The 27,962-nt window shown below is 34.4% G+C and overlaps 1 protein-coding gene across 4 annotated transcripts in view; it reads right to left on the reverse strand.

The window, feature by feature from the left end:
- LOC136029864 (B-cell receptor CD22-like) overlaps nucleotides 1-27,962 on the reverse strand; it is a 214,798-nt gene that overhangs the window by 78,221 nt on the left and 108,615 nt on the right. For all 4 annotated transcript variants that reach the window (XM_065708323.1, XM_065708322.1, XM_065708321.1 and 1 more), the window contains exons 4-5: nucleotides 24,828-24,938; nucleotides 3,509-3,700 (exon numbers count right to left, since the gene is read on the reverse strand). In XM_065708323.1, the coding sequence (XP_065564395.1) occupies nucleotides 3,509-3,700; nucleotides 24,828-24,938 (303 nt within the window). The remainder of the gene's footprint in view (nucleotides 1-3,508; nucleotides 3,701-24,827; nucleotides 24,939-27,962) is intronic.

Genomic DNA, 27,962 nt, shown 5'->3' on the forward strand with positions numbered 1-27,962 from the left:
TTTTTTTCATGTGTATAATTATTTTCCTTTTCCATTGTAACTTTCAGGGAATGTTAAGAGGGTATAGAAACAAATCAAAAGCCGCAACTTATAATAAATTTGGATTAAATATTTTAAATTCTGACACTAGAGGCGTAAAAAACTATAGAATATTAATTATATTAACAAAAACCAAAACTTTGACAATAAAATAGGAGCATAAATTAATTTAAACAAACTTCCAGAAAAATTTGTTTTTCAAAGAAAAGTAAATGCCATATTCAACTTAAGATCAGCAGAAACAAATTCCAATAGTAATTAAAGCTCAAAACGCCAAGAATTTTCTATCAGAGAATAAATGAAACCTAAACCAGATAGAGGTTGATTAAACAATATAGCAAGCAAACATAAATAGGTGCTAATATAAATGAATAAATAAATCTTAAAACGGCAAAAACTTAGACTGAATATCAAAATCAAGCTTAAAACGAACACAAATTACAACAAAGAAGAGTGTGGTTACTAATTCCTTCCCTAACTATAAAAGACTAAAGTCTAGTGTGTCATTGTTCTTTATTAAAATCTATGTATGTCTTTAACTATCTTGGAAACACATACTAAAACTAAACTGAATATTTGATGTATAATGATAGCAATTCCTGAATGCCCATTACCTCAATATTTTATTATTTTTATTTTTATGTTTAGTGTTGTAATAAGAACAAAAGAAAATTATATGTAATATATTTCGTTTAAAAACTTTCCTTGTCTTGAACAGACCTTGGATATAATTAATAAACTAAAACTGAATGTTTGACATGTAATCAAATTAATTGCTGGAAGCTCAGCAGTTCAAAATTTTATTTCAGTGTAATTTTTTTAATGTTTTAAGTACAAAAGCAAATTTTTGTAATTTAGTTCGTTTTCAGTAAAGCCAAAATGACGCAGCAGGAAATATTTGTAATATAATTTGTTTTCAGTAAAGACCAAATGACGCAGCAGGTTTTATACCTTTACAGTTAGGGAAGGGGGCAGTAGCCAAACTCTCGTTTGTAGTAATTTTTGTTAGTTTTAAGCTCTATTTACATATTCAATGGAAGTTTTACTCGTTTTAAGGATTATTTATTAACTTATATTAGTACCTAGTGCACATATGTTTATTTAGTTTCTTTTCGTTTTGGGTTTCATTCATTCTTTAATAATAATTTCTGGTCGTTTTGAATATAAGCATTTATTCTGCTTATCTTAAGTTTAAAGATAAAACTTAAGATAAAACTTTTCTTTGAAAAATATCTTTTCTGGAAGTTTTTTCAAAACTAGTTTTCAAAAATAGGCAAGGAATTAAAAATATTTGTAAATAAAGTTCTCATTTAGATATGCCTCAAAGAAGCGTGTCTACTTCTGGGTGAGCATACCCCCCGCAGAACCTGGGGGAAGGGTTATAAATTATCTCAGTTTGCATATAAGGTTCTTATGAAAGATGTAAAATTCGGAGGGGACTCAAATGACTAGAAATTTAAAGTTCTAGTTCCCTTTTTGAGAGTCCAAGTAATCTGATTGCAAATAGCCCGTCCCCCACCAGCTGTCTTTGCCTCAAATGCTTCGGATCAAATTTTTTAGATTTTCGATTTTTCCAAAATAAACCAAAGATTAATAAACATTCTTACAGCCCCCCCCCCCCCCCCCCCCGCAGAGGTCGGGGGCAAGTGTTGGAAATTATGTCTCGGGGAACGTAAGGTTTTATGTGGGAGGAATGACCATATAACTTCGTCAGGGGCTACATATATTGGAAACTGAAAGTTTTAGCTCCATTTTTAGGAGTCAAAAGGGAACAGAGGGCAACTAGCCCTCCTTCCTTCTTTAAACGAAACATATCCGGTCGAATTTTTTAGATGGTGATTTTGTTAAAATAAATCAAAAGATCGGTTAACAAAAACTCGAGGGTCGACACAACTCCCTAGAGCCCGGGGTAAGTGTTGTATTTGATGTTGAGGGGGGGCATGTAAGGTTCTTGTAAGAGGGTTTTTAAATAGTTCAAAGATCAGATAAACCAAACCCCCACTCCCACTAAAAACTAAAAAACTAAAACCACTCCCCACTCCCACTAACTTAGGAACGATATTGAATTCCAAAAGCTATGGCAACACACCCCTGGCCCTCCATAGCCCGACACCCCCCCCCCCAAAAAAAAAAATAATTATTAACAATATTTTATTCTAAAACTTAAGGGAGCTGATACCTGGTCCTATATGGCACGATACCCCTCCCTCTCCTCCAAAAATAATCAATGATAAATCATGGGAACTGACCCTCCTGCCCTCCCCCCCAAAACAAATTAAATAAACGTATTAACGATATTTTATTCAAAAAATCATGGGAGCTGACCCCTAGCCTACCTCCATGCCCCTCCAACCAAAAAAAAATATTAACAATGTTCTATTCCAAAATTTTCTTTTGTACTTATTACAGCATTGAAAATAAAATCAAAATTGCACCGAAACCATAACAGGATTTACCAATAGGCTTACTAGGCCCTGTGGCTGTTCCTATTCCCGACGTTTTTGGGATTTCCCTGAAAATCTTCCGAAAATGGAGTGGCAAAAACGCTCGGGCTTAAAAGTGTCAAGGCTCTAAAGCCAGCCCTGGGTGAAAAAAAATCTTGAGTTGGTGATCTTACAGTTATTAATATCATTATATATAAAATATTCAGTTTGATTTTATTAGTTGTTGCCAAAACTAATATTTTATTTTGAAAGAAAAAATTATTTGAAATAGGAATTTTGAAAAATCTTGAAACTTTTGAAATCACAACGACAAGAAATTAATTAGAAAATATTTTCCTAAAAAAAAGTTCTCTAAAGAAAAGTAAAGACCATACTAAACATATGATCAGAAGAAATTGAAACCTGCAATAACTCATACTCGAAATGACCCAGTATTTACTATTAAAGAAAAAATGAAGCCGAAAACGATCAGTTTATTTAATTTCTGTCCGTTTTGAGTTTCATTTACACTTCAGTAGCAAAATATATTTGTCCGTTTTAAGCTTGATTTACATATTCAAAATAAGCTTACTCGTTTTAAGATTTATTTGTTCATTTATACAAGTACCTGTTGCATGTTATTCTGCTATGACGGTTTATTAAATGTCTGTTCAGTTTGGCTTTCATTTATTCTCTAATAGTAATTTCCGGTCATTTTGAGTTTGAGTTATTGTAGGTTTCCATTTCTTCTTATCTTAGGTTTAATATGACTTTTACTTTTCTTTTAAAAACTTCTTTTTCGGCAAGTTTGTTCAATTAATATAGATAAAATACAGACAAATTATTTTGAAACCTTTTAAGACACAGACAGATTTAACCAATTAATTCAAGATTATGTTATCTAAGTTGGGTTGTAAATACCCTGCTAACAAATAGTATCCTATGACGCCTTTTGAATTATTGCATATGACAAGTTTTATCATTTCGTATCTTAATTTCCGAATAGTCTCATGACACATGTATTAATCGTACAAAGGAATACTTACATAGAATGTCTATTGTGAAAGATTTACGAGCCACTTGAGTAATGTTTGAATTTTTTGCTTCACAAGAAAGCGAAGCACCAAAATCTTGCTTCAAAAGGCGAATCTTGATTTTATTTCCAGGTCTTCCATTTTTGTCACTCGAGTAGATACGTATATTGTTGTAATACCAAGAGATCACAGGAGTTGGCTGACCTAGGAATATAAAATAAATGACAAACGCAAAATAATAGTAAAATTAGCACTGAAAGTGATCTTGGAAGAATTGTATTTTATGGCACTAAAAAAGTTCATGTAAATTGGTCATAGTTATTGTGTATCGAAATAGATTACTTTTTTAAAAAAATTCTAAGACCACTCTGGCAATACACAACATACAAAAAACAATAAAATATAAGGAATATATAATAAGACAAATAAACAAGGGCGATTTTGAGCAAGTGGAAAAAATGACAAGACAAAATAAAACGTTTTGGCAAAGGCCTAGGCCAAGCGGTCCTCAGTAGTAGAAAAAAAAACATAACAAACAAAACTAACCTTTTAAAGTGAACAGTAACCAAACAGAAGTAACACTGAATAAAAAAAGAGAATAAATGAAGAACTTCTTACAAATTGGATTGGGCAAGAGTGATTTTTTACTATTCACTTCAAAAGACAACTTTTGTGTTGGTTTTTTCTAGGGTTGAGGACAGACTGCAGATGAACATTGCCGAAATATCTGTTTTTGTCTTTTCGTTTCTTTTTGTCACTGGCTGAAAATTTGTCACTGGGTGAAAATTACCTTTTTTCCTTGGTTGACTTTTTTTTATTATTGTGTATATATTTTTTATGTTCTTGTTTTTCGTTGGGGGTCAAGTTTTTTGCAATAAAATCACTCACAGAAAGAAAAGTCACGAAAACTGGTCTAATGTTGACACTAAGAGTATGAGAAACTTTTTTGGGAGGAAACTTTGGTGTTTTGAATTGTGTTAAAGCTTTAAGGAAATTTAAAATGATGAAATTCAGTGAATTTAGTGAAAGTAAAACAACTACCGTTTTAAGGGAATAAAAAAAGGTAACACCATTTATGGTGGCCTGTTACCGAAGAGAACTAGAAAAATTCTTCGAGAAAACCTTGACTTTAATTCATTAAGTCTTGACTTCAATTAAAAGTCAAGCATTCTGTCCATTCAACTTAAAATTTTCTTTTGTTTTAACCATTTTCAATTCTTATTGAATAGCTTTTCATATGCTGAAAATTAGTTTTTTTTTAATGTGCATATATTACATCCCTTTGGTATAATTGGATCTTTTGTATTGAGTCTAATGCGAAGCAAAAGTAAATCTAGGCAAAATTAAAAGTAAATAATAAAAGTAAAAATAAACAATAAAAAAATAAAAGTAGCAAAAGTAAATAAGAATGATAAATTGATAGTTTAAAATTACTTCTGCTACTATTAAGAATTTACTGCAGCACCAAATCGCCTGAGGTCAATATAGCTGCATACACTCCTCCTCCATCCCAATATATCTGAAGCTTCCCTCTTTACACCCTCCTATAAGTTTGAATTTCCCCTTCTAACGATCTCTTCCTGTTCTATTTGAAGACGACATGCTTTTGTTTGATTCTGGAGGTTTGGACGAAAAGAACGATCTTAGACATCCTGTCATTCTTCATCCGTAGAACATGTCCAAACCATTTTAACATTTCTCTCGTTATAGCCCTAGAAGAAGGATCGAACCACATTTTTCGCATAGCTTACTGTTTGGAATATGATTATTTAGACGAGTAATCAAAAGAATCTGAAGACAATTCTTCTGGAAAACATCTCACAAATCATCCGTCGTTTTTTGGAGCACCCATTTTTTGAACCACTTTCATTGTTTGTTTCCATTGTTTCCATTGTTTCCATTGTTTGACAACTTTCAGCACTGTAGCTTCCAATATTCTAATCTTTTTTCGCACACTCATCTTTCTATTCTTCGAAGTTTTTTTTCAGCTGCGGAAAAACACCCTGGACCATTGCTATTCTACTTTTAGCATCTTCATCCTCCATCTTTACTAATAATTAAATAAAAAAAACAAGTTTCTTAAATGAAAGTAAGGAGTGACATTAAAACTTAAAACGAACAGAAATTACTCCGTATATGAAAGGGGCTTTTCCTTCTCAACGCCCCGCTCTTTACGCTAAAGTTTGACTCTTTCTCTTAACTCTACATTTTAAAACAGTAAAAAACTATAGCGTAAATTAGCTTACGTAAAGAACTTTTGTATTCTTATGTTTTTATTACATATATGAGGGGGCTCGCCCCCTCGTCAGTACCTCGCTCTTTACACTAAAGCTTAAATTTTGTCCCAATTCATTAAGAATGACCCCTGAATCACAAAAGCCGCAGAATAAATAGTTGAAATTACTAAAATACTTTGGCGTAAAGAGCGAGGTATTAGGAGGAGGTGAGCCCCTTATATGGGTAATAATTTCTGTTCGTTTTAAGTTTTAATGCTGCTGCTTACTTCCAGCTGAAAAAAAACTTTTTCATTGTTTTTTTTAAGTAATGCTAGTAAATCCTGCGCTCCCTTCATGGAAATTTTCTTCCCCCATGACAAATTCCTCGATGGAAAGTTCCCCCAGCATATTGCCCTCTTCTCAACCCCTGCCTCCAACCAAAAAATCCTCCTGAAAACGCCTGTACACTTCCCAATAACCATTACTATATGTAAGCACTGGTCAAAGTTTTGAACTTGTAACCCCTCCCACGGGGACTGTGGGGGAGTAAGTCGTCCCCAAATATATAGTTATAAGGTTTTTCGATTACGCTGAATAAAATGGTTATCAGAATTTTGATCCGTTGACTTTGGGAAAATAATTAGCGTGGGAGGGGGCCTAGTTGCCCTCCAATTTTTTTGGTCACTTAAAAAGGGCACTAGAACTTTTCATTTCTGTTAGAATGAGCCCTCTCGCAACATTCTAGGACAACTGGGTCGATACAATCACCCCTGGGGAAAAAAAACAAAAAACAAAAAACAAATAAACACGCATCCGTGATCTGCCTTCTGGCAAAAAATATAAAATTCCACATTTTTGTAGATAGGAGCTTGAAACTTCTACAGTAGGGTTCTCTGATACGCTGAATCTGATGGTGTGATTTTCGTTAAGATTCTATGACTTTTAGGGGGTGTTCCCCCTATTTTTTAAAATAACGCAAATTTTCTCAGGCTCGTAACTTTTTGATGGGTAAGACTAAACTTGATGAAACTTATATATTTAAATTCAGCATTAAAATGCAATTCTTTTGATGTAGCTATTGGTACCAAAATTCCATTATTTAGACTTTTGGTTACTATTGAGCCGGGTCGCTCCTTACTACAGTTCGTTACGACGAACTGTTTGATACTAACTAGGTAAGTAAAGCTATTCAATTGATTAATCTTCTCGTTAAGCAGCATCGCCTCTTCACACGTATTTATTTTCAGTCTAAGCATTCTCTTATTTCAGTTTGCTTACTATTTTGCTCGCAAATTAATCATTTTGTCTCTCCCCCTCACAGTTTCAGATATTTCCGACTAATGATTTCATGAACAAATTTTACTTCGGTGCATTTCAAAAGAGAAAGATAAATTTTATATCAAGCTAATTTATTTTGACACTTACTTATTTTTAAACATCGCCTAAGTACAACTCAAAGTAAAGCTGTTTTATAATGCATATTATGAACCATGATTTCGGAGGTTACTAGAAATTAAATGCCTTGGTAACAATATTAATACTTCAAACAAACAGAAAGCGGGGTTGCGTTCTCCTGAACACCTCGCTCTACGCGCTATAGTTTTTTTGGTAGTTCAAAAAAGCTTTTCATTCAAATTAACCCGTCCTTGTGTTTCAGTAGTCGTTATAAATCCTGTGTTTCAGGAGATATATTAAGGATCAAATTACAAAAGCACTTTGATTTGATACAAGATGTGACCATGGCTAGTTTGGAGATTGAAGTCATTATGAAGTTGGTTATCCTTGCAAATGATTATTCTCTTTATTTTCGTTTTAGAGGTGAATGTTACAAACAGGTGTTTGGTTTGGCTATTGGGGCATCTCTCTCTCCCTTTTTGGCAAATCTCTTAATGGACCCTATTGAAACCTCCGCTATACACAGTTATATGCTCTCCCCTTGTTTCTGGGGCAGATTCACGGATGATGTGGTTTGCATTTGGAAACACGGTTTAGAGTCCTTAGACCTTTTCCATAAACATTTAAATAGTTTTGATAATAATGTAAAATTTACAGTGGAGTATGAAGAAAATGACAAACTACCTTTTCTTGACATCTTATTGATTAAAAGTGATTTCCATTTACTTTTCTCAGTATATAGAAAGCCTACACACAGTGACAAGTATTTGAACTTTCATTCGTGTCACCCTATTTCAGTGAAACAAGGGCTTGTGATTGCACTGGTTAATAGAGCTTCACAAATTGTTCCCAGGAGTTTTTAGACTCTGAATTTTTGTATTTGAGGGATATTTTATTTTGTAATAGTTACCCGACTGAACTCATTGATACAATAATAAAAAATAGACGCATTAAGCACAACAATAGGGTAATTGGGGTTTTACATTATACAGAATCAAATATGCCAAAAAGTTTCATTTCTTTGCCTTATTACCTATTTTTGGGGAGATGCTTAACCGAATTTTGCGTAAGCATAACATTGATACTTTCTTCCAATCAGTAAAACCATTAGGTAGTTTTCTTAATTCTGGGAAGTATTTAACCCGGGAAGATTTAGTTAGTGGGATGTATAAAATTCCCTGTTCTTGTGGAAAGTTTTATATTGGTAGAACTTGCAAACAATTTATTGAAAGATTTATTGAGCATCGTAACTCAATAGAAAAAACCTTACAATTAAGAAAGCCTCCTGAAACTTTTGTTTCGGCTCTGGCTGAACCTACATTCTTTCATCATGAACATTTTATACAATTTGATGAGGCTACAGCTATTTGTATCTAATGATAGGGATTTTTCTAAGTGGGCGAGGGAGGCTATAGAAGTTAAAAAACATATGTTTGCTAATCTTTCAATAAATAGAGACACGTGGAATTGAGATATTGACCCAATATGTGATTGTCTTTTGAAAAATGAACCAAAAGTCAACACGGTAATTAAAATTTTAGACAATCACCAGGGGACAGGATTAGCTACTAGACCAAAACGAGTTGCTTCAATATTAGCTAACAGGAGGATTATTTTGCAACAGAATAGTTAACTTAGTTTCAATACTCATATTTTTCCTCAGTTGCTTTGATGTTCTCATTGAAGTAACTCTAATAGCTTCTTTTGGTAGGGATGTTCTGAACCCATCTTCGGACACAAAAATTGCACATGACAATCTTATGATGGCTTATTGATACCAGAGTCTGCAATAGTTGTCTTCTTTTCAGTTCGTACGTCAAAAGACAGACTTCAAGGGCAGGCGAGCCAATGATCTTGAGAGCGTTCAGGTCTGAAGTTTCAGAAGGGTTGAATGCCTCGGCACGTCTGATGTTCCAACGTAAACGTGGTAGATCATACGCAGATGTTGATGAAAGCAACAGCCCCATTCGGAATCACAATCAAATCTGACCGGCAATATCTGCTCAAGCCAATGGACTTGATCACTGGCTAAAAAGACTGAGAAGCAGAGCCACTGCAAACAGTGCAAATAAGGATATACCACTTTTGAATGCGAAAATTCTAAACTTCCACTGTGCCTTACTGCAAAAAATAATTTTCTTAAAGCCCTCAACAGTAAGTAAAAATTCCCAAGTTTGTTATATTTGATAGGCTAAGGTCATATTTTTAAGACGTGGTCTAAAATTGACAATTTTGAAAAAAAAAATGCAAAATCTTTTTTGTCAATAGTCTGACCTAGAGATTGCGTGGGAGGTGTTTTAGATTTTTTCTTGTATTCGTTGCCATAGTGGTATGTCTACGGTAAATTAAAGATTTTGTGTAGATTCTACCCGACGTGACATCATCAGGTCCAATTTAACCGAGAATGCGATATATGCCCGCCATAGACCCATCAAACGGTGAAGCAGCCTATTAATATCCAATTCATGTTACATGTAGAAATTTTAAGCACATTTAGATAGAAACATTTCTAGGTAAAAAAAAAGAAGAATAACACCATCTTACGTTAAACAGCAATCTATCTGTTTTTGTATGAACATCTTTTTTCTTCTAAAAATATTCCATTCAAACTCAGTAACCTGTTTGAATATGATTAGGATAATTTACTTAATGCAAACGGGCATTGTTAAAAATGAATGGCTGATAAAAAAAGTGCTAGCCAAGAAAAATGATGATACAAGTCAATTAGAATCAAAAAACTTCTGATGTAAAAAGTGAATAAATTTGTATAGATGATAGATTATTATCTTCTTACGAGGTATCGTGAGGATTTTACATGGAATGTTGCACAAGGAGAGAGTTTTAAGGTAAACTGCTTGCCTTGGAGATGTGTCTTTGAAAAATTGTATGATAAGGAAATTACTCTAAATGGAAGTTCCACGGATTAAGCTCTGTTTTAATCCGTGTAATAATGGTTATTAGGATTCTACGTCTTAGCAAGCTTGTGAGAAAATTGTGGTACTTGTATGATAAGCAGATTTCAAGGAAAGCACCAGCTCCATTCGAAGTCACAACCGAATCTGACCGGCAATATCTGTTCAAGCCGTAAACTTGATCACTGGTCAAAAAGACTGAGAAGCGGAGCCGCTTCAAACAGTACAAATAAGGATATACCACATTTGAATGCGAAAAATTTGAGCTTCCACTGTGCCTTACTGACAATAAAAAAAACTAGTTTTTTAACTGAAAGTAAGGAGCGACATTAAAACTTAAAACGAACAGAAATTACTCCGTATATGAAATGGGTTGTCCCCTCCGCAATGCCTTGCTCTTTACGCTAAAGTTTTTAATTGTTTTAAAAAGCAGAATTTTGGCAAAGAGTCAAACTTTAGCGTAAAGAGCAAGGGATTGCGGAGGGGACAACCCATTTCATATACGGAGTAATTTCTGTTCGTTTTAAGTTTTAATGTCGCTCCTTACTTTCAGTTAAAAAAACTAGTTTTTTTTTATGTAATTCCTGAAAGTTTTTGAATTAATGTATGTTTGATTTTGGCTCTCCACACATAATTTATTAAAATGAAATTTGCATATTAATTCCTTTTTTGGCTAAATGGCTTTCTCTTAGTTTTGATCAGACGATTTTGAGAAATAAGGGCTGGGGAAAGCCTGGTTGCCCTACAATTTTTCGGTTACATAAAAAGGCAACTATTAATTTTAATTTTTAACGAATGTTTTTATTAGTAAAAAATATACGTAACTTAAGAATTAGCTTACGTAACAAACTTTTATATTCTTAAATTTTTATTATGTATATGAGGGGGTTTGTACCTTCGTTAATACCTCGCTCTTTGCATTAAATTGTAAGTTTTGTCCCAATTCTTTAAGAATGACCCCTGAATCTGAGAGGCCGTAGAGTAAATAGTTGAAATTACTAAAAATACTATAGCATAAAGAGCGAGGTATTTATCTCCTCCTAAATACCTCGCTCTTTATGCTAAAGTATTTTTAGAACCCCTCATATTCGTAACAATCTCTTTTCGTTTTAAGTTTCAATGCTACTCCTTGCTTTCAATTGAAAAAACTTTTCCATGTTTATTTTTTCATTGTTTTTTTTTATAGTAATTTTAGAAAATCCTGCGCCCTTTTCATTGAATTTCTGGCCCCCCATGACATATTTCTCCAAGGAAAGATCCTCCCACATAGCTCCCTTCCCTCAACCCCACCCCCAAAACCAAAAAAATCCCTGAAAACGACTGTACACTTCCCAGTAACCATTATTACATGTAAACACTGGCCGAAGTTTGTAACTTGCGGCCCCTCCCCCAGGGACTGTGGGGGAGTAAGTCATTCCCAAAGACATAGTTATTATGGTTTTTGACTATGCAGAACAAAATGGCTATCTCAAAATTTTGATGTGTTGACTTTTGAGAAAAAATGAGCGTGGGAGGGGGCCTAGGCGCCCTCCAGTTTTTTGGGTCACTTAAAAAGGGCACTAGAACTTGTTATTTCCGTTAGAATGAGCCCTCTTGCGACATTATAGCACCACTTGGTCGATACGATGACCCCCGAGAAAAAAAAACAAAAAACAAATAAACACGCACCTGTGATTTGTCTTCTGGCAAAAAATACGAAATTCCACATTTTTGTAGATAGGAACTCGAAACTTCTACAATAGAGTTCTCTGATACGCTGAATTTGATGGTGTGATTTTTGTTAAGATTCTATGACTTTTAGGGGTTGTTTCCTCCTATTTTTTAAAATACGGCAAATTTTCTCAGGCTCGTAACTTTTGATGGGTAAGACTAAACTTGATTAAACTTATATATTTAAGATCAGCATTAAAATGCAATTCTTTTGATGTAGCTATTGATATCAAAACCCCATTTTTTAGAGTTTTCTTTGCGGAAGTTAGGCTCAAAATTGGAAAAGGATTATATTTTTTCTCTGGGCCCCTACCACCTCTTAGTTCGTTTATTTTTCTGTTAGTTTTCACCTGTTTTCGCTTTATAGTTGTGTTATCTCTTAGCAGTTCTTTCGTTAGTTGAGTTATGGTTGTGGTATATATGTTTTATCGCTCGTATAGTTGTGTTATTTTCAAATTATACTCCATAATAGAGAGGCTCCGAACACCCAGCACTGTATATTAAGCTCTGAATTTGACGTTTTTTTCTAACGTGACCAGATTCGTCCTGCGCCCTGCGCCCTTTTCATTGAATTTTTCTTCCCCCATGACAAATTTCTCCAAGGAAAGATCCTCCTACATAGCCCCCTCCCCTCAACCCTACCCCTAAAACCAAAAAAATCCCCCTGAAAACGTCTGTACACTTCCCAATAACCATTATTATATGTAAACACTGGTCGAAGTTTGTAACTTGCAGCTCCTCCACCAGGGACTGTGGGGGAGTAAGTCATCCCCAAATACATAATTATTGTGGTTTTCGACTATGCTGAACAAAATGGCTATCTCAAAATTTTGATCCGTTGACATTGGGAAAAAATGAGCGTGGGAGGGGGCCTAGGTGCCCTCCAATTTTTTGGTCACTTAAAAAGGGCACTAGAACTTTTCATTTCCGTTAGAATGAAACCTCTTGCGACATTCTAGGACCACTTGGTCGATACGATGACCCTTGGGGAAAAGAAAAAAAAACAAACAAATAAACACGCACCTGTGGTTTGTCTTCTGGCAAAAAATACAAAATTCCACATTTTTGTAGATAGGAGCTTGAAAACTTCTACAGCAGGGTTCTCTGATACGCTGAATCTGATGGTGTCATTTTCGTTAAGATCCTACGACTTTTAGGAGGTGTTTCCCCCTATTTTCCTAAATAAGGCAAATATTCTCAGGCTCGTAACTTTTGATGGGTAAGACTAAACTTGATGAAACTTATATATTTAAAATCAGCATTAAAATGCGATTATTTCGATGTAGCTATACAGTTCGTTACCACGAACTGTTTGAAAAAAAAAACAATTGTCTTATTACCTTCACAGTAAGTAGAAATTTCCTATTTTGTTATAGTTGAGAGGCTAATGTCATATTTTTACAACGTGGTCTAAAATTGACAATTTTGAATAAATAGTGCAATTTTTTTGTCAATAGGCTGACCTAGAGATTGCATGAGAGTTGTTTGAGATTTTTCCTAGTATTCGTTCCTATAATGGCCTGTCAACGGTTAAAATAATGATTTTGTGCACATTCCGCGCGACGTCACATCAACAGCTCCAATTTTACCGAGAACGCGAGATATACCCGTCATAGAGCCATCAAACGGTGAACTACCTATTAATATGCAATTCACGTTACATGAAAAACTTTTAAGCACATTTAAATAAAGACATTTCTAGGTAAAAAAAGAAGAATAATACCATCTTACGTCAAACAACATGAAAATCTTTTTTCTTCTGAAAATTTTCCATTCAAACTCAGTAGCCTGTTTCAATATGATTGGGATAATTCATTTAATACAAATGGGCATTGTTAAAAGTGAATGGCTGATAAAAACTTAATGCTAGCCAAGAAAAATAATGATACACGTCCAATAGAATAAAAAACTTCTGATGAGAAAAGTGAATAAATTTGTATAGATGATAGATTATTATTTTGTTACAAGGTATCGTGAGGATTCGTGAGGATGAAATGTTGCACAAGAAGAGAGTTTTAAGGTAAACTGCTTCCCTTGGAGACGTGTCTATGAAAAATTGTATGCTAAGGAAATTACTCTAAGTGGAAGTTCCACGGATTAAGCTCTGCCTTAATCGTTGTAATAATGGTTATAAGGATTCTACACCTTAGCAAGCTTGTGAGAAAATTGTGGTACTTGTATGATACGCAGATCTCAAAGACAGCACTAGTCCCCTTCGAAGTCACAATCAAATCTGACCATCAATATCTGCTCTAGGCGATTGGAGACCTCGGAATCAAATGGGGAGGTAAAACGCTCCTGGACTTAGATTGCTTTGGCATACAAACAGATCAGACTTTCCTTTAACGAATCTAAAACAGAACTTCTTTTCTTCAATGGTTCAAAAAATGAGCTTTCAGTCAACCTCTCCGTTAAAATTGGCGACACTCTGATGTAAGCCTTGTGAGTCCCTTACCTATCTTGGCCTTCCTATTTCTTCTACATTGAAGGACACACGCTCAGCACTGACAAACCACCTCTGTTCCCGTCTACGAGCGTCTTACGGATTACTTGTTGCCAAAAAGTATTGTTTCATCCGTCCTCTCCTTGCCCGGCTATACAATGCTTTTACTACCCCCCCCATCTGCTTGCTCTGGTTCCCTTCTGGAAAATATTCACAGCTACCAAAAAGAGAGCCATTTGCAGCGCATTTTACAGATATGCTAAGTTTCTCCTGGTTATCTCTTTGTGGCACAGTAATGGTAACATCTCCAGGAAATATAAGGTCACCAACCCTTCCATGGCCATAGAGAGAAGAATCTCCAAATTCAGTACCAATGTTTTAAGACCCAACCACCCCTGGACTAGTGTTATTTTATATTATTTGTAGTGGAAGTGTATTTAAATTTTTGGGCTTTTCTTTCTTTTTCTTTTATATACTCCGCCTTTTCCGTTTTTGATGGGTAATAAATTAGTAATAATAATAATTATGCTGATGATTTAAGCATATTAGATGAAAGTTAGAGCAAAATGAATGAATTTTTAGAGGTTTTGCGAGTTCAGTGTGCTAAAATAGGCTTGCAAATTATGTTAAGAAGACTAAGTCACTAAGGCTAGGAATAAATGAAGATGAAAAGGTGACATTGGGTAACAAAAAGATTAATCAGGTTGGGAGCTTCACTTACCTTGGTGGTATTATTAGTAAAGATGGTGGGAGCAGTGAAGATGTTAAAAGCAGAATAGCTAAGGCTCGGGGTGTTTTTTCACAGTTAAAAAAAGTTTGGAAGAATAGAAAAATATGTCTGTAAACCAAGATTAGAGTATTGGAAGCTACAGTGATGACAGTGGTAAAATTTGGCTCTGAAGCATGGGCGCTCCAAAAAGCAGATGAAAATTTTTTAGATGTTTTCCAGAGAAATTGCCTACGGATTGTTCTGGGTACCCGGCTGACTGACCGTATTTCAAACAGTAAGTTGTACGAAAAATGTGGTTCAATCCCGCTTTCTAGGGCTATAATGAAAGAAAGGTTGAGATGACTTGGTCAAGTTCTGCCGATGAAGGATGACAGATTGCCGAAGATTGTCCTTTTTGGACAACTGTCTAGGGCTACACAGAAGGCATGTCGTCCTTGTCTGGGTTGGGAGGATGTCATAAATAAAGATTTAAAGGAAACGGGAACTTCCTGGGAGGGTGTAAAGAGGGAGACCTTGAATAGATTAAGTTGGAGGAGGAACGTGCGTAGCTGTGTTGGCCTCAGTCGGCTTGGTGCTGCAGTGAGTTATTATTAGTAGTAGTAGTATTATCTGCTCAAGCTGTAAACTTGATCACTGGCCAAAAAGACTGAGAAGCGGAGCCGCTACAAACAGTGCAAATAAGGGTATACCACTTTTGAATACGAAAAATGTGAGCTTCCACTGTGCCTTACTGCAAAAAAAATTGTCTTACAGCCTTCTACAGTAAGTGAAAATTTCCTATTTTGTTATACTTGAGAGGCTAATGTCATATTTTTACAACGTGGTCTAAAACCGACAATTTTGAATAAATAGGGCATTTTTTTTTGTCAGTAGTCGGACCTAGAGATTGCATAAGAGCTGTTTGAGATTTTTACTAGTAGGCTATTCGTTCCTATAGTAGCCTGTCTACGGTTAAATAATGATTTTGTATAGATTCCACCTGACGTCACATCAACAGCTCCAATGTAACCGAGAATACAAGATATGCCCGTCTTAGAGCCATCAAACGGTGAAGTAACCTATTAAAATGCAATTCACGTTACATGAAAAACTTTTAAGCACCTTTAGAAACAGAAATTTCTAGGTAAAAAATGGAGAATAATACCATCTTACGTTAAACAACAAGCTATCTGTTTTTGTATGAATATCTTTTTTCTTCTGAAAATATTCCATTCAAACTCAGTAACCTGTTTGAATATGATTAGGACAATTTACTTAATGCGAACGGGCATTGTTAACAATGAAAAAAATAAATGAATTTTTAAAAAAATAAAAAAAAGTGCTAGCCAAGAAAAATGAAGAAACAAGTCAAATAGCATCAAAAGACTTCTGATGGAAAAAAGGGAATAAATTTGTATAGGTGATAGATTATTATCTTATTACGAGGTATCGTGAGGATTCTTAGATAAAATGTTGCACAAGAAGAGAGTTTTAAGGTAGATTGCTTCCCTTGGATATGTGTCTATGAAAAAATATATGCTAAGGAAATTATTCTAAGAGGATATTCCACGGATTAAGCTCTGTTTTACATACAAAAATTCATTTTATCTAGTTCACTATTTACAGTATCCATCATGTCCTCGAGAGCTTGCAGAGTTGAATGAGCTGTCCTGAAACCAAATTGTGTCTCAGATAAAAATCTACATTTCATTAAATACTCATAAAGTCTTTTATGCATTGCTTTTTCGTAAATTTTTGACAAAAGTGGCATAATCGATATGGGTCTCCAGTTTGAGACGTCGGTAAGTGATCCTGCTTTTGACAGCGGGACAACTTTTGCTAGCTTCAATGGATCAGGAAATCGTCCTTCTTTAAAAGATAGATTTATCAGATAGACTAATATGGGCACTACTGTGGGTAGTATGGATTTCAAAGCGTAGATTTAGTCCATCTATTCCTGCGCTGTTCGACTTAACTGATGCTACAATTTTATTTACCTCATCTGTTGTACACGGTTCAATATTCATTTGGTGCTCATCATCTTGATTGTCTTCAAACTCTGATGTCGATGGTTGGTCGCTAGGAGTTTTGCTTTGGATAATTTTTCCGATATTCGAAAAATGGTCTTCGAACAGTTCAGCTGGGTTATCAGCAACCCTATTATTTGTTTGAATAGCTATAATTTGTTTTTTCTTCGTTCTTTTATGACTTCATTTATATCTTTCCAAGTCTTCTTCGAATTATTTTTATTTTCTTCAAAATAAGCTGCATAATAATTTTTCATTTTTCGCCTCCTTAGAGAGTTTGTTTTATTTCTATATTCTATAAACTTAGCACGATTATCATCATTTGGCTGACTTAAATAATGCTTAAACAGATAATTTCTATGCTGTATCTGTATCATATATAAAAGTTCCTCATCAATCCATGGTTTCCTAGGAGAATTGTTTTTCAGTTTGACAGTTTTCAGAGGGCATGTCCTGTCATAAATTTGGTTGAAAGCGATGTAAAACTTTTCGAAAGCTTTAGATTGGTCTTTTTCCTCAAGTACAGTTTCCCATGATATAACTTTCATTTCCTCAGCAAACTTTTGCTTTCAAATTATTTGCTTTCAAATCTCTAAAGCTCATTTGCTGACCTTTAAATCTCTGTCTAGTAGTCACTTTCAAACACGCTAATAGGAGGGAGGTGATCTGATACAGGGGTTAGTATAATATCCGCGTGTGTTGTTCGTATTCATTCCCCAGTGACGAATACATTATCAATAAGCGTTGCGCTGTGCGTAATAAGTCTTGTTGGAAGAGTCGTTGTAGGATACAGATTATAAGACAGCATAAGATTAAAAAAAAATCTAAATTAAAACCTATTAAATTCTTCAAATCATAATTAAAATCTCCCATACAAACATATTCAAGCCTTGTACTACTCATTATACCCATTAAAGATTCAAAACCATACTTAAAATCTTCAAAAGATACACTCGAAGGTTTATAAGTCAGAATAAATAAAATTTTTCTTCCAATAAAGTCCATTTCTAACGATAAGCTTTCAAACTTATCTTTAATCCAAATTTCCATATCATCACGAATTTTATACTTATGTGACTCTCTAAATAAAAAAGCTAGGCCTCCTCTACCCAATACTGAACGACTTCTTGATTCAAGAGGATAACCCGGAAAATCGTAAGACGAGAGCAGGCTATCCTTACCAAGAAGTGTTTCACATAGGCCTAATAACTGGATTCTTTTTTGAGAAAAAAAAAATCAACTATTTTGTTATAGGAAGATGTAACGTGACAATTCCAGCTACACACAAAAAATAATTATTTGGAGTAGCAGTTTCTAAGCTATCAATGTATCTACTCGGTTTCGCTTGTTTAAAACTAATTTCTGAGTGTTCTGACGCTATATCACACAATAAAAGTTCATCATTGTTAAAAATGATGAACTTTCATACTGAGCTATTTTTGATCTTTTAAAACTCTGCTCACTCATCACATTTCAAATATCCATCTCATAATAATAAGAGAAAGAAATACTATAACGCTTGGATTTCTAAATGGTAGAAAGAAAACAAAAATAAACAAAACACAATAAAAAAAGAATAATAAAAGAGTGAACAAATAAGTAAAAAAAAGAGAATAAATAAATAAAAAACCAACAAAACAAATATTTATTACACACAATCAGATATGAATCGAATTTTCTTGACATGGTTTTGACCAGATGGTTTTGCAAGAATCTGGCTGCGATCGGACCATGCATTTTTATTTCCATATTTCTCTTTAGCTGCATTCAGTAAATCACGTTTCCTTCTTGTAAGTGCTTTGCCAATAAATATACCACTACCCGCCAATGATGCTTTTGCTTTATAGACTTTCCGAGCCATTTCTTTATTAGTAAATTTCACTATGACTGGAGCAACTTTGTTTATCAAGCTTTCAGACTGGTTGTTCATTCTAACTCTGTAAACAGCCGTCATATCAAAAGTTGTTACGCTGGGTAGGTTAATCTTGTCAGATAAAAGGCGAATTATGGTGGTTTGGAGGTCAAAGTTAGGTTGTAGCCTTAGTCCATAAAATACCAAGCTATACAGTAACGAACCCTGGTCAAAATCATCTAGTTTTACCTACAGTTTTTCAATTCTTTCTTCTATTAATATCTTTAGTGAGTTCTCAATTTCCAAAAAAAATCGGATTGTATTCAACCGATATTGCATCATGGGTTTGAGGAACAATACTATCTACCGATTCTTTCATCGTATCTTTGTCCTTTAGCCTTTGCACAACTTTTGAGCTTATGCTTTTCATTAGTTTATTTTTTGTTCTCTCTAACTCAGATTAAGTTGCCGCGATTCTGTCTTGTAAATCTATAGCAGCTGTAGACATTGCTGCAGTAGGCTGATTTTGGGCTTCGGTCATTATTGCCTGGTAAGTTTTTGACTTAGACTTGTAGACATTTGGTGAAGCAGAAAGTTCTGCGAATGCTTTCTCTACAGATTGACTAGGATTTACACTAGCAATTGTATTGTACGTCGATAGATTTGACTCAAGATGTCGGTACTCTTTGTGGGTACCATAGCAAAACACGAAGTACGATGACTTTCCTTTATTATCCTCCTTTCCAACTTTGATAATTCTAACTGGCCATGGAGGGTAATCTTTCAATATCGCAAGCGCAAGATCAAACTGTTTAAAGACCGGCATCATTAACAGTTGAACTATAAAAATGAAGAAATAAAGTGAACTTTTCTTTAAGCGAGGGCCGTGTCTCGTGCCAGTAGATATAGGATGTACCCCAATAAACAAGGGAAGCGTCAGTCTCCGTTCACCTTATCCCTGCAGTTTAAGGGAGGCCCTCCCGGCAGGTACAACGACGCTTGCGACGGGGGAACTGCCCCTCTCCTGCTTGCAACTTAGGGTTACGTTAATGTCCTATTAAACTGCTTTACGTGTACACTATTTTAATCCTCAAAATTAATAATATTTCTTAATCTCTTACTGTATCAACATCACTAGTTGCGTAATACAATTAGATTAAGAGTTAAATCCAGTTTATGTCCTCACAGTTCAAAGACTAAATCAAGACTGATTTAGGACTTGAACTGTAAAAGTTTGTAAAGTTTGCTAAGGATTCTAACCTTAGCAAACTTACGAGCAAATTCCTGTACTTGTAAGATATAGCTTCTGCTGCTAAAGTTTTTCATTCATTAACACATTATAGAACCGTTTTTTTTTCTCGTCTAAACTTTTCGTTTCTTACAGCTTAGCGTGAGACAAGACAAAGAAAGGTTACGCAATAGATGGCAAATATATAATTTGGCTACACATTTCCACGTTAGGGTGGGGGGAGGTAAAGTATTTGGGCAGTGTGAAGTTAGAAAACAATTCTTACTCCATAATATGCAAAACCATTGTACATAATACATTAGGTATGCAGACCCGCTATACTTCTACCCGCACCCCGCTAATGTGCAAAAATATAGCCAAAATTTGCTTCTAAAGTTTACATTTTTATCAAACATGTATATTTCAATAGGACTGAGCGTCAGATCAGCCTATTAGAAGAATATTAGACATAGTATATCATAAAAGTATAAAAATTGCAAAAAGCAGAATTCGCCTTGTCGTGATTTAGTAATGAGACGATTTGAGACATCTTACCTTTTTTCTTGTTCAGAATCTGTAACCAGATATTGCTTGAATGCTATTAGTAAGGTTCCAACACTATAGGTTCTACTCATATTTATCCATAAATTTCATATTACTTATATTCAGTGATGAATAGTATTACTTGCGCTATTGACACTTTTTAAGTTATTGTTTAAAATTAAGTAGAAAAAAAACATTGTTCTCGAATAAAAGTAAGGAGCAACATTAAAATTTAAATGAAAAGAAATTATTCCTCGTATGGCAGGGATTTCCTTCTCTCAATGCCTGGCTTGTTACTCTGAAGTTTTTAGCGCTTTAAAAAAGCTTTTTTTTTTATTCCAATAGAATAGCTTATGTGTTTGTTATTCTTAAAGAATTATTCTTAACAAATACAAATAACGCATACATATTCTTAACATACAGCTTATTCTTAAATAATTGGGACAAGAAATTAAACTTTAGCGTAAGGAGCGAAAGATTAGGATCGGAGCAAACCCCCAAATATGCGGGATAATCTTTTTTCATTTTCTTAATGTTGCTTCTTGAAGTTTTTGTTGCGTCTTACATTCTGTTGAAGCAACTTTTTTTCACTTAATTCCGAATGATTTTTCAATTCATGCCCGGAAACCCACTATCCTCCTCTATGGATTTATTTCTCCAAAAAGGTTTTCTCCCATAAAAATTACAACCCTTGAAAATTCCTCACCTAAAAATCCTCCCGTACAAAATTCTCCCTCCTTCCGAAAATTACCCTAAATAACACCCTCCACATTGAAAATTCACTCAGAATTTCCTCCGGACAAATTCCCCTAGAAAATTTTCCTCATTATCACTTTTCAAATCAGGCAAGAAATACACCCCCCCCCCATCCGTGGGAATTTGTTTCCTCCAGAGAATCCTCCCATTCCATGAAAAATGTTTACAACAGAAAACCCCTCTCGAAGAGAATTCCCCTAGAAAATCCCCCAGGTACTTTTCACCCTGGTGAAAAATTTTTCCCCGATAATTCATGGCTAGTCAGACGGGCATTCAAAATAATATACAGGAAATTCGTCTGAAAAAATCTAATAAACCCTCATCCGTCTTTTTGAGGCCCACGTTTTAAAGCCATATTTGACCAATGTCATCACTGTAGCCTAAAATTTTCTGATCTTGGTTAATAGGCTTTTTCTCTCAACCGTGCAAAAAAAAAACACCCTTAACCTTGGCTATTCTACTTTAATGTCTTCACTACATCCCCATCTGTATTAACAGTACTACCCGGGTAAGTGGAGCTATCCACTTGGTCGACCTTTTCGTTCACAGCATCACATCTCCACATTCACTTATTCTTCTCTATATAAATTAAAGCGACCTAATCTTCTCTATATAAATTTTGAAGCTTATTCTGGCTATCTCAGCTCTCAAGCCTCCAAAAAATCAATCTATTTGTGAACATTGTCATCTAGGACGATCAAATCATTAGCTTAATCTAAATGGAGCAGAACTTTAATTTCACATTTGATTCCATGCTTTTCAATAGCCTTTGTCGTTATGTTCCTTAGGACAAAGTCCATAAAAATGATCCATATAAGGTAGAACGCAACCCTACTTGACTCCTGATTCAATGCAAAACTAGTAGCTAACCTGGTTTAGCTACAAAACCAGGAATATGTTTAAAAAAAAAGTATTCCCTATAACAGATACAATATAAAATAGTTAGTTTTTTTTAAGTTACAGCCCATTCCCCAGGAGCCTTAGGGGTCATGTCAACCCCAAGGGCATAGCTATTGGACCTTTAAACTATGGGGAACCCAATACTCTCACAGATATCAACCAGATGTGTTTGGAAAAAGGCAACATGAGAAGGGGAATAGTTGCCCTCCAGTCTTTGTGGTCGCTTAAAAGGGAACTAAAACTTTTAATGTCTGTTTGAATGGACTTATGAACATTTTAGTAGATAGGAACTTTAAACCTCTACAGTATGATTCTCTTATATGCTGAATCTCATGGTATGATTTTCCTTATGCCCACTTGACATTTTGGGGATGTTTTTCTCTTTGTGAAAATCAGGCGAATTTTCTTAGGCTTGTAGCTTTTGATGGGTATGGGTATTATATATTTGGAATCACACTAAAAGCTAATTCTTTCAAAGTATTGATTGTTATCAATATTCTTTTTTTTAGTTTCGGCTAGTATTGGCCGAGTCGATCATTACCTATAGTTCATTACCCTGAACATTTTATTAGAATTGTCTTTATTACCATTAAATAAAACCACAACACTAAAAGGGTTTTTTAAGTTTAGATGGAAAAGTCAGTTGGCTAGGAAACATCTAACCAGACATTGTTTGACGCTTGCACGGCTTAGGAATGACATAGTGAATGTCAATCTTTACATGGATATGTAGGGGATAACATTCAGCAGCCAGTGAAACTAGTTCAACAAAATTTTGATGAGGGAGGTAATGCAAAAATGTGTTTTGAAGATCTGTGGAGGGGGGCAATTTTATTGGTTTTGTTTCTTTCCAACGGAAATACTAAAAAAGGATATTTTCTAAAAAAATAGGGTATCTTGAAATGTAGGCGGGAAAAAATCTATTGAGGAGGGGCAAAATATCCCCACATTCATCATTAATAAACAACAAAGAGAGATAAGCATCCACAAAAAAAAACCTCAAACGAGACGACGACCAGTAGAGCGAAAAGAGATAAAAGACTAAAATAACGCGGATATTTTGCCTGTATCTAAACTAGGCGTCCTCAGCACAAGAAAAAAAACACTAAACTAAAAACAAATAAAACCACCACCAATAATAATAAATACAATTGTCAATACTGATCCACGTAGGGAAAAGAAGCTATTAAAGTTACTTCAATGAGAACATCAAAGCAACTGAGGAAAAATTATGAAAATTGAAACTTAGTTAACTTTTCTGTTGCGAAATAATCCTCTTGTTAGCTAATATTGAAACCACTCTTTTTGGTCTAGTAGCTAATCTTGTCCCCAGGTGTTTGTGTAAAATTCTAATTCTCTTATTGACAATTGGTTCATCTTTCAAAATACAATCATAAATTGGGTCAATATTTAAATTCCCTATGTCTCTATTTATCAAAAGATTAGAAAACATATGTTTTTTAATTTTTATAGCCCCCTCGCCAACTGAAAAAAAATCTCTATGATTAGAAATTGCTGTAGCCTCATCAAATTGTATTAAATATTCAGGATGAAAGAATGTATGTTCAGCCAGAGCTGAAACAGAATTTTCAGGAGGCTTTCTTAATTGTAGGGTTTTTTCTATTGAGTTGCGATACTCAATAAATCTTTCAGTAAATTTTTGGTGAGCTCTACCAATATAAAACTTTCCACAAGAACAAGGAATTTTATACACCCCACTAACTAAATCTTCCCGTGTTAAATCCTTCCCAGAATTAAAAAAAAAACTCCCTAATGGTCTCACTGATTGGAAACAAGTATCAATGTTATGTTTACCTAAAATTCGTTTAAGCATCTCCCACAAAATAGATACATAAGCAAAGAAATGAAACTTTTCGGCATATTTAATTCTGTACACTGTGAAACCCGAATAGCCCTATTGTTGTGTTTAATGCGTCTATTCTTTATTTATTTATCAATGAATTTAATCAGGTAACTATTACAAAATAAAATATCCCTCAGATACAACAATTCAATCTAAAAACTCCTGGGAAAAAATTCTGAAAGCTCTATGAACCAGTGCAATCACCCCAAAACCACTGTCAGCCGTGGAATTTCTATGGCAGGGTGTCACATGGAAAGGAATTGTCTGATGGAAAAATTAGATCGTCCATTGTAATAATACATTACGCACATTTATCGGTATGGACCTTCACTTGTCCTGTTTTATTGATGTAACTCATTTGTAGTATGTCAAACAAAATTTTACGGTGTCACTAAATTTTCTGTGTCTAGACTTATTTACCAGTAAAATAAAAAATAATTCCTTTATTGATATTTTCAATTAATTTTTAGATAGCTTAGAATCACTACATAGGTGAATTTGTCCTTGATTCTTTACTGGTCATTGTTTTTTTTTTTTTTTTTTTTTTTAGGAGATTTTTTCAGGTTTTTCTTTTTGAATACACGTGCAACAAATCAACCAGATATTCTTGGCATTACTGTTTGTACCGAAATTTTGTTACGTTTGAAGAGAAATTCTTGTGGTGACCAACAGGCTGTACATCACGAAAGCCTGGTTTAAAGACCTTATGAATTGAAAACTCTGTTACTCTAGAAAAACATAACTAGCATCAGCTTCATAATAACCAAAGTAAATACCTTCATCAGACGTGCAACTGAAGTCTACTATAGATCCTTCTTGGTAGGGTCCTGCTACCCCTTGAATCTCCTTTCCTCCTCCGTCATAAATTTTGGGGGAGCCAGGTGGAACTAAAATAAAAGGTAATCATTTACAAAAATGGAAAAAACGTATTTAAAATACTTAAAAAAGGTATAATACAACACCCTACTAGCTCTTCTTTTTCTAAGCATGGTATACAAGTACAAAGGCATAATTTTGTCTAGGGAGGGAGGGGAGGACCAAAACATATAAAGAAGCCAAAATTAGGTGACCCACACGATCAACGTAAGAATTTATCGGACAAACTGTGAAAATTTAGCTATTTCAGTAGGAGAAGGTAGGAGTAAATAATGTCCTTGTAGAACGCAAAAAAAGCTTTGAATTATTTCACTTGAAATTGCCATAATTCAGAAACAACTAAGGATAAGTGTTTTAAAAGGTTCAGTTCAAAAACACCGTGTAAGATAATATAGAGGCAATACAGGAATAAAAACAGATATAGATGGTTTTGCCTAATTATAAATCAAATTTGTAGCAATAGCTCTAACTTAGCAATAACCAAACCAAAGTGAATAGTAACTGAAAGCTCATTTTTTTCAAGTAATGTATTTTTTTCAATAAACGAATCTTCATAAATAATAACTTTTGTACAAGTTTAAAAGAAAAATAATTTTTAATCATGTGAAGAGGCTTTTGAGAAAGAATCTACAAACCATTCAATAATGAAATAATCAAAACGGAAATAAAAGTTTACAGCTTCTATTTAGAAAATAAATAAAATTCTTTTTTTTTGCATGGGTGGCTTTGACCTCTTCTTTTTTCCACCAGGGCAGTGGCAGGTCGTAGAGGAGTGCTGAGAAGATGAGGCAGAAGGGGTTCTCCTCCCATGGAATTTGTGCAACGAACTTAAAAATGAGTTTTTCTCTTTTATCCACACTTTTAAGACCAAATTCCAAGTCGGAGAAATATCTACACATGAACATATACATATATATATATATATGTATATATATATATATATATATATATATATATATATATATATATATATATATATATATATATATATATGTATATATATATATATATATATATATATATATATATATATATATATATATATATATATATATATATATATATATATATATATATATATATATATATATATATATATATAAAAACGAGCAATAATTGTATATTTATATATGTATGTATGTGTGTATTTAATATATATTTAATATATGTATGTGTGTATAATTGTATATATATATATATATATATATATATATATATATATATATATATATATATATATATATATATACTAGCTGTTGGGGTGGCGCTTCGCGCCAGCCCAACACCTAGTTGGTGGGGCGCTTCGCACCCCCCCCAAGCCCCCCCGCGCGCGTAAGTCGTTACGCGCCATATTAGTTACGCGTCATTGTAGTTGTGTCCCTGTGTCCCACCTGTGAATAGAAATATATATATATATATATATATATATATATATATATATATATATATATATATATATATATATGTGTGTGTGTGTGTTTTAACTACGTTAAACATGCGAATATACAACATTCTTCGCTATCCCATTGTCTGTGTATTTATATTCCCTGTGTCCCGGTGTCCCAGTCGTCATTTGTGTCCCAGTGTCCCGATCTGTAATTTCTATTCGAACAATCCCTGTGTCCCGGTCGTCATTTATATATCCCGCATGTGCCCCCGGCGTCCTCGTTGTAGTTGTGTCTCTGTGTCCCGGTCGTCATTTATATTCCCTGTGTCCCGGTCGTCATTTGTGTCCGGGTGTCCCAGTCTGTAATTTCTCTTTGAGGTTCCCGGTCGTCATTTATATTCCCTGTGTCCCGGTCGTCATTTGTGTCCTGGTATGTAATTTCATCAGTTGACAAACATGACGTCAATCGACAAACACCTTCATGACGCATACAGCTCAATCCTTGTAATGACGTCAGTCGACAAACATGACATCAGTCGACACACAAACATGACGTCACTCGACACACACACACACACACACACACACAGACAACTTATTTATATATATATATATATATATATATATATATATATATATATATATATATATATATTAAAGTTTATATTAAAGTATTGTTAATAAAAATGGCATTATAAAACTATGATTTTGCAGAAAGAGCAGTTAAATCTCAACAAACGAGAAACACAAAACGTGAAAAAGCTTATAAAGGTTAAAATATAAGCGAAAATAGCCATGAAATCACAGAAAAAGAGTTGAAACTCAACAAATGGAAAAAAAAGTGAAATTACCGGATAGAGTTAAAAAAAAGCAAAAACCAAGCATGAATTAAAGATGTATGGGGTCCTAGAAACCGATTCCAGAGGGTGGCTTGTTGTTAGAATTAAATTTAAGCCATATTAAGAGGCATTTGTGAGAGGTCTTAGTGAAAACACCACGTTTCAAACAGTTCGTGGTACCGAACTGTATTAAGGAGCGACCCGGCTCAATAGTAAACGAAACTCTAAAAGATACATTAAAAGAATCGAATTTTCATGCTGATTCTAAATATATAAGTTTCATTAAATTTAATCTTTGTCATCAAAAGTTACGAGCCTGAGAAAATTTGCCTTATTTTGGAAAATAGGGGGAAATACCCCCTAAAAGTCAAAGAATCACACCATCGCATTCAGCGTATCAGAGAACCCTATAGCAAAAATTTCAAGCTCCTATCTACAAAAATGTGGAATTTCGTATTTTTTCCAGAAGACAGATCACGGGTGCGTGTTTATTTGTTTTTTCTTTTTCCCAGGGGTCATCGTATCGACCAAGTGGTCCTAGAATCTCGCAAGAGGGCTCATTATAACGGAAATGAAAAGTTCTAGTGCCCTTTTTAAGTGACCAAAAAATTGGAGGGCACCAAGGCCCCCTCCCACGCTCATTTTTTTTCCCAAAGTCAACGAACCGAAATTTTGAGATAGCCATTTTGTTCCGCATAGTCGAAAATCATAATAACTATGTCTTTGGAATTACTCACTCCCCCACAGTCTCTGGGAAAGGGGCTTCAAATTATAAACTTTGTCCAGTGTTTACATACAGTAATGGTTAT

The sequence above is a fragment of the Artemia franciscana genome, chromosome 8, assembly GCF_032884065.1.
Source record: "Artemia franciscana chromosome 8, ASM3288406v1, whole genome shotgun sequence".
Classification (NCBI taxonomy): Eukaryota; Metazoa; Arthropoda; class Branchiopoda; order Anostraca; family Artemiidae; genus Artemia; species Artemia franciscana.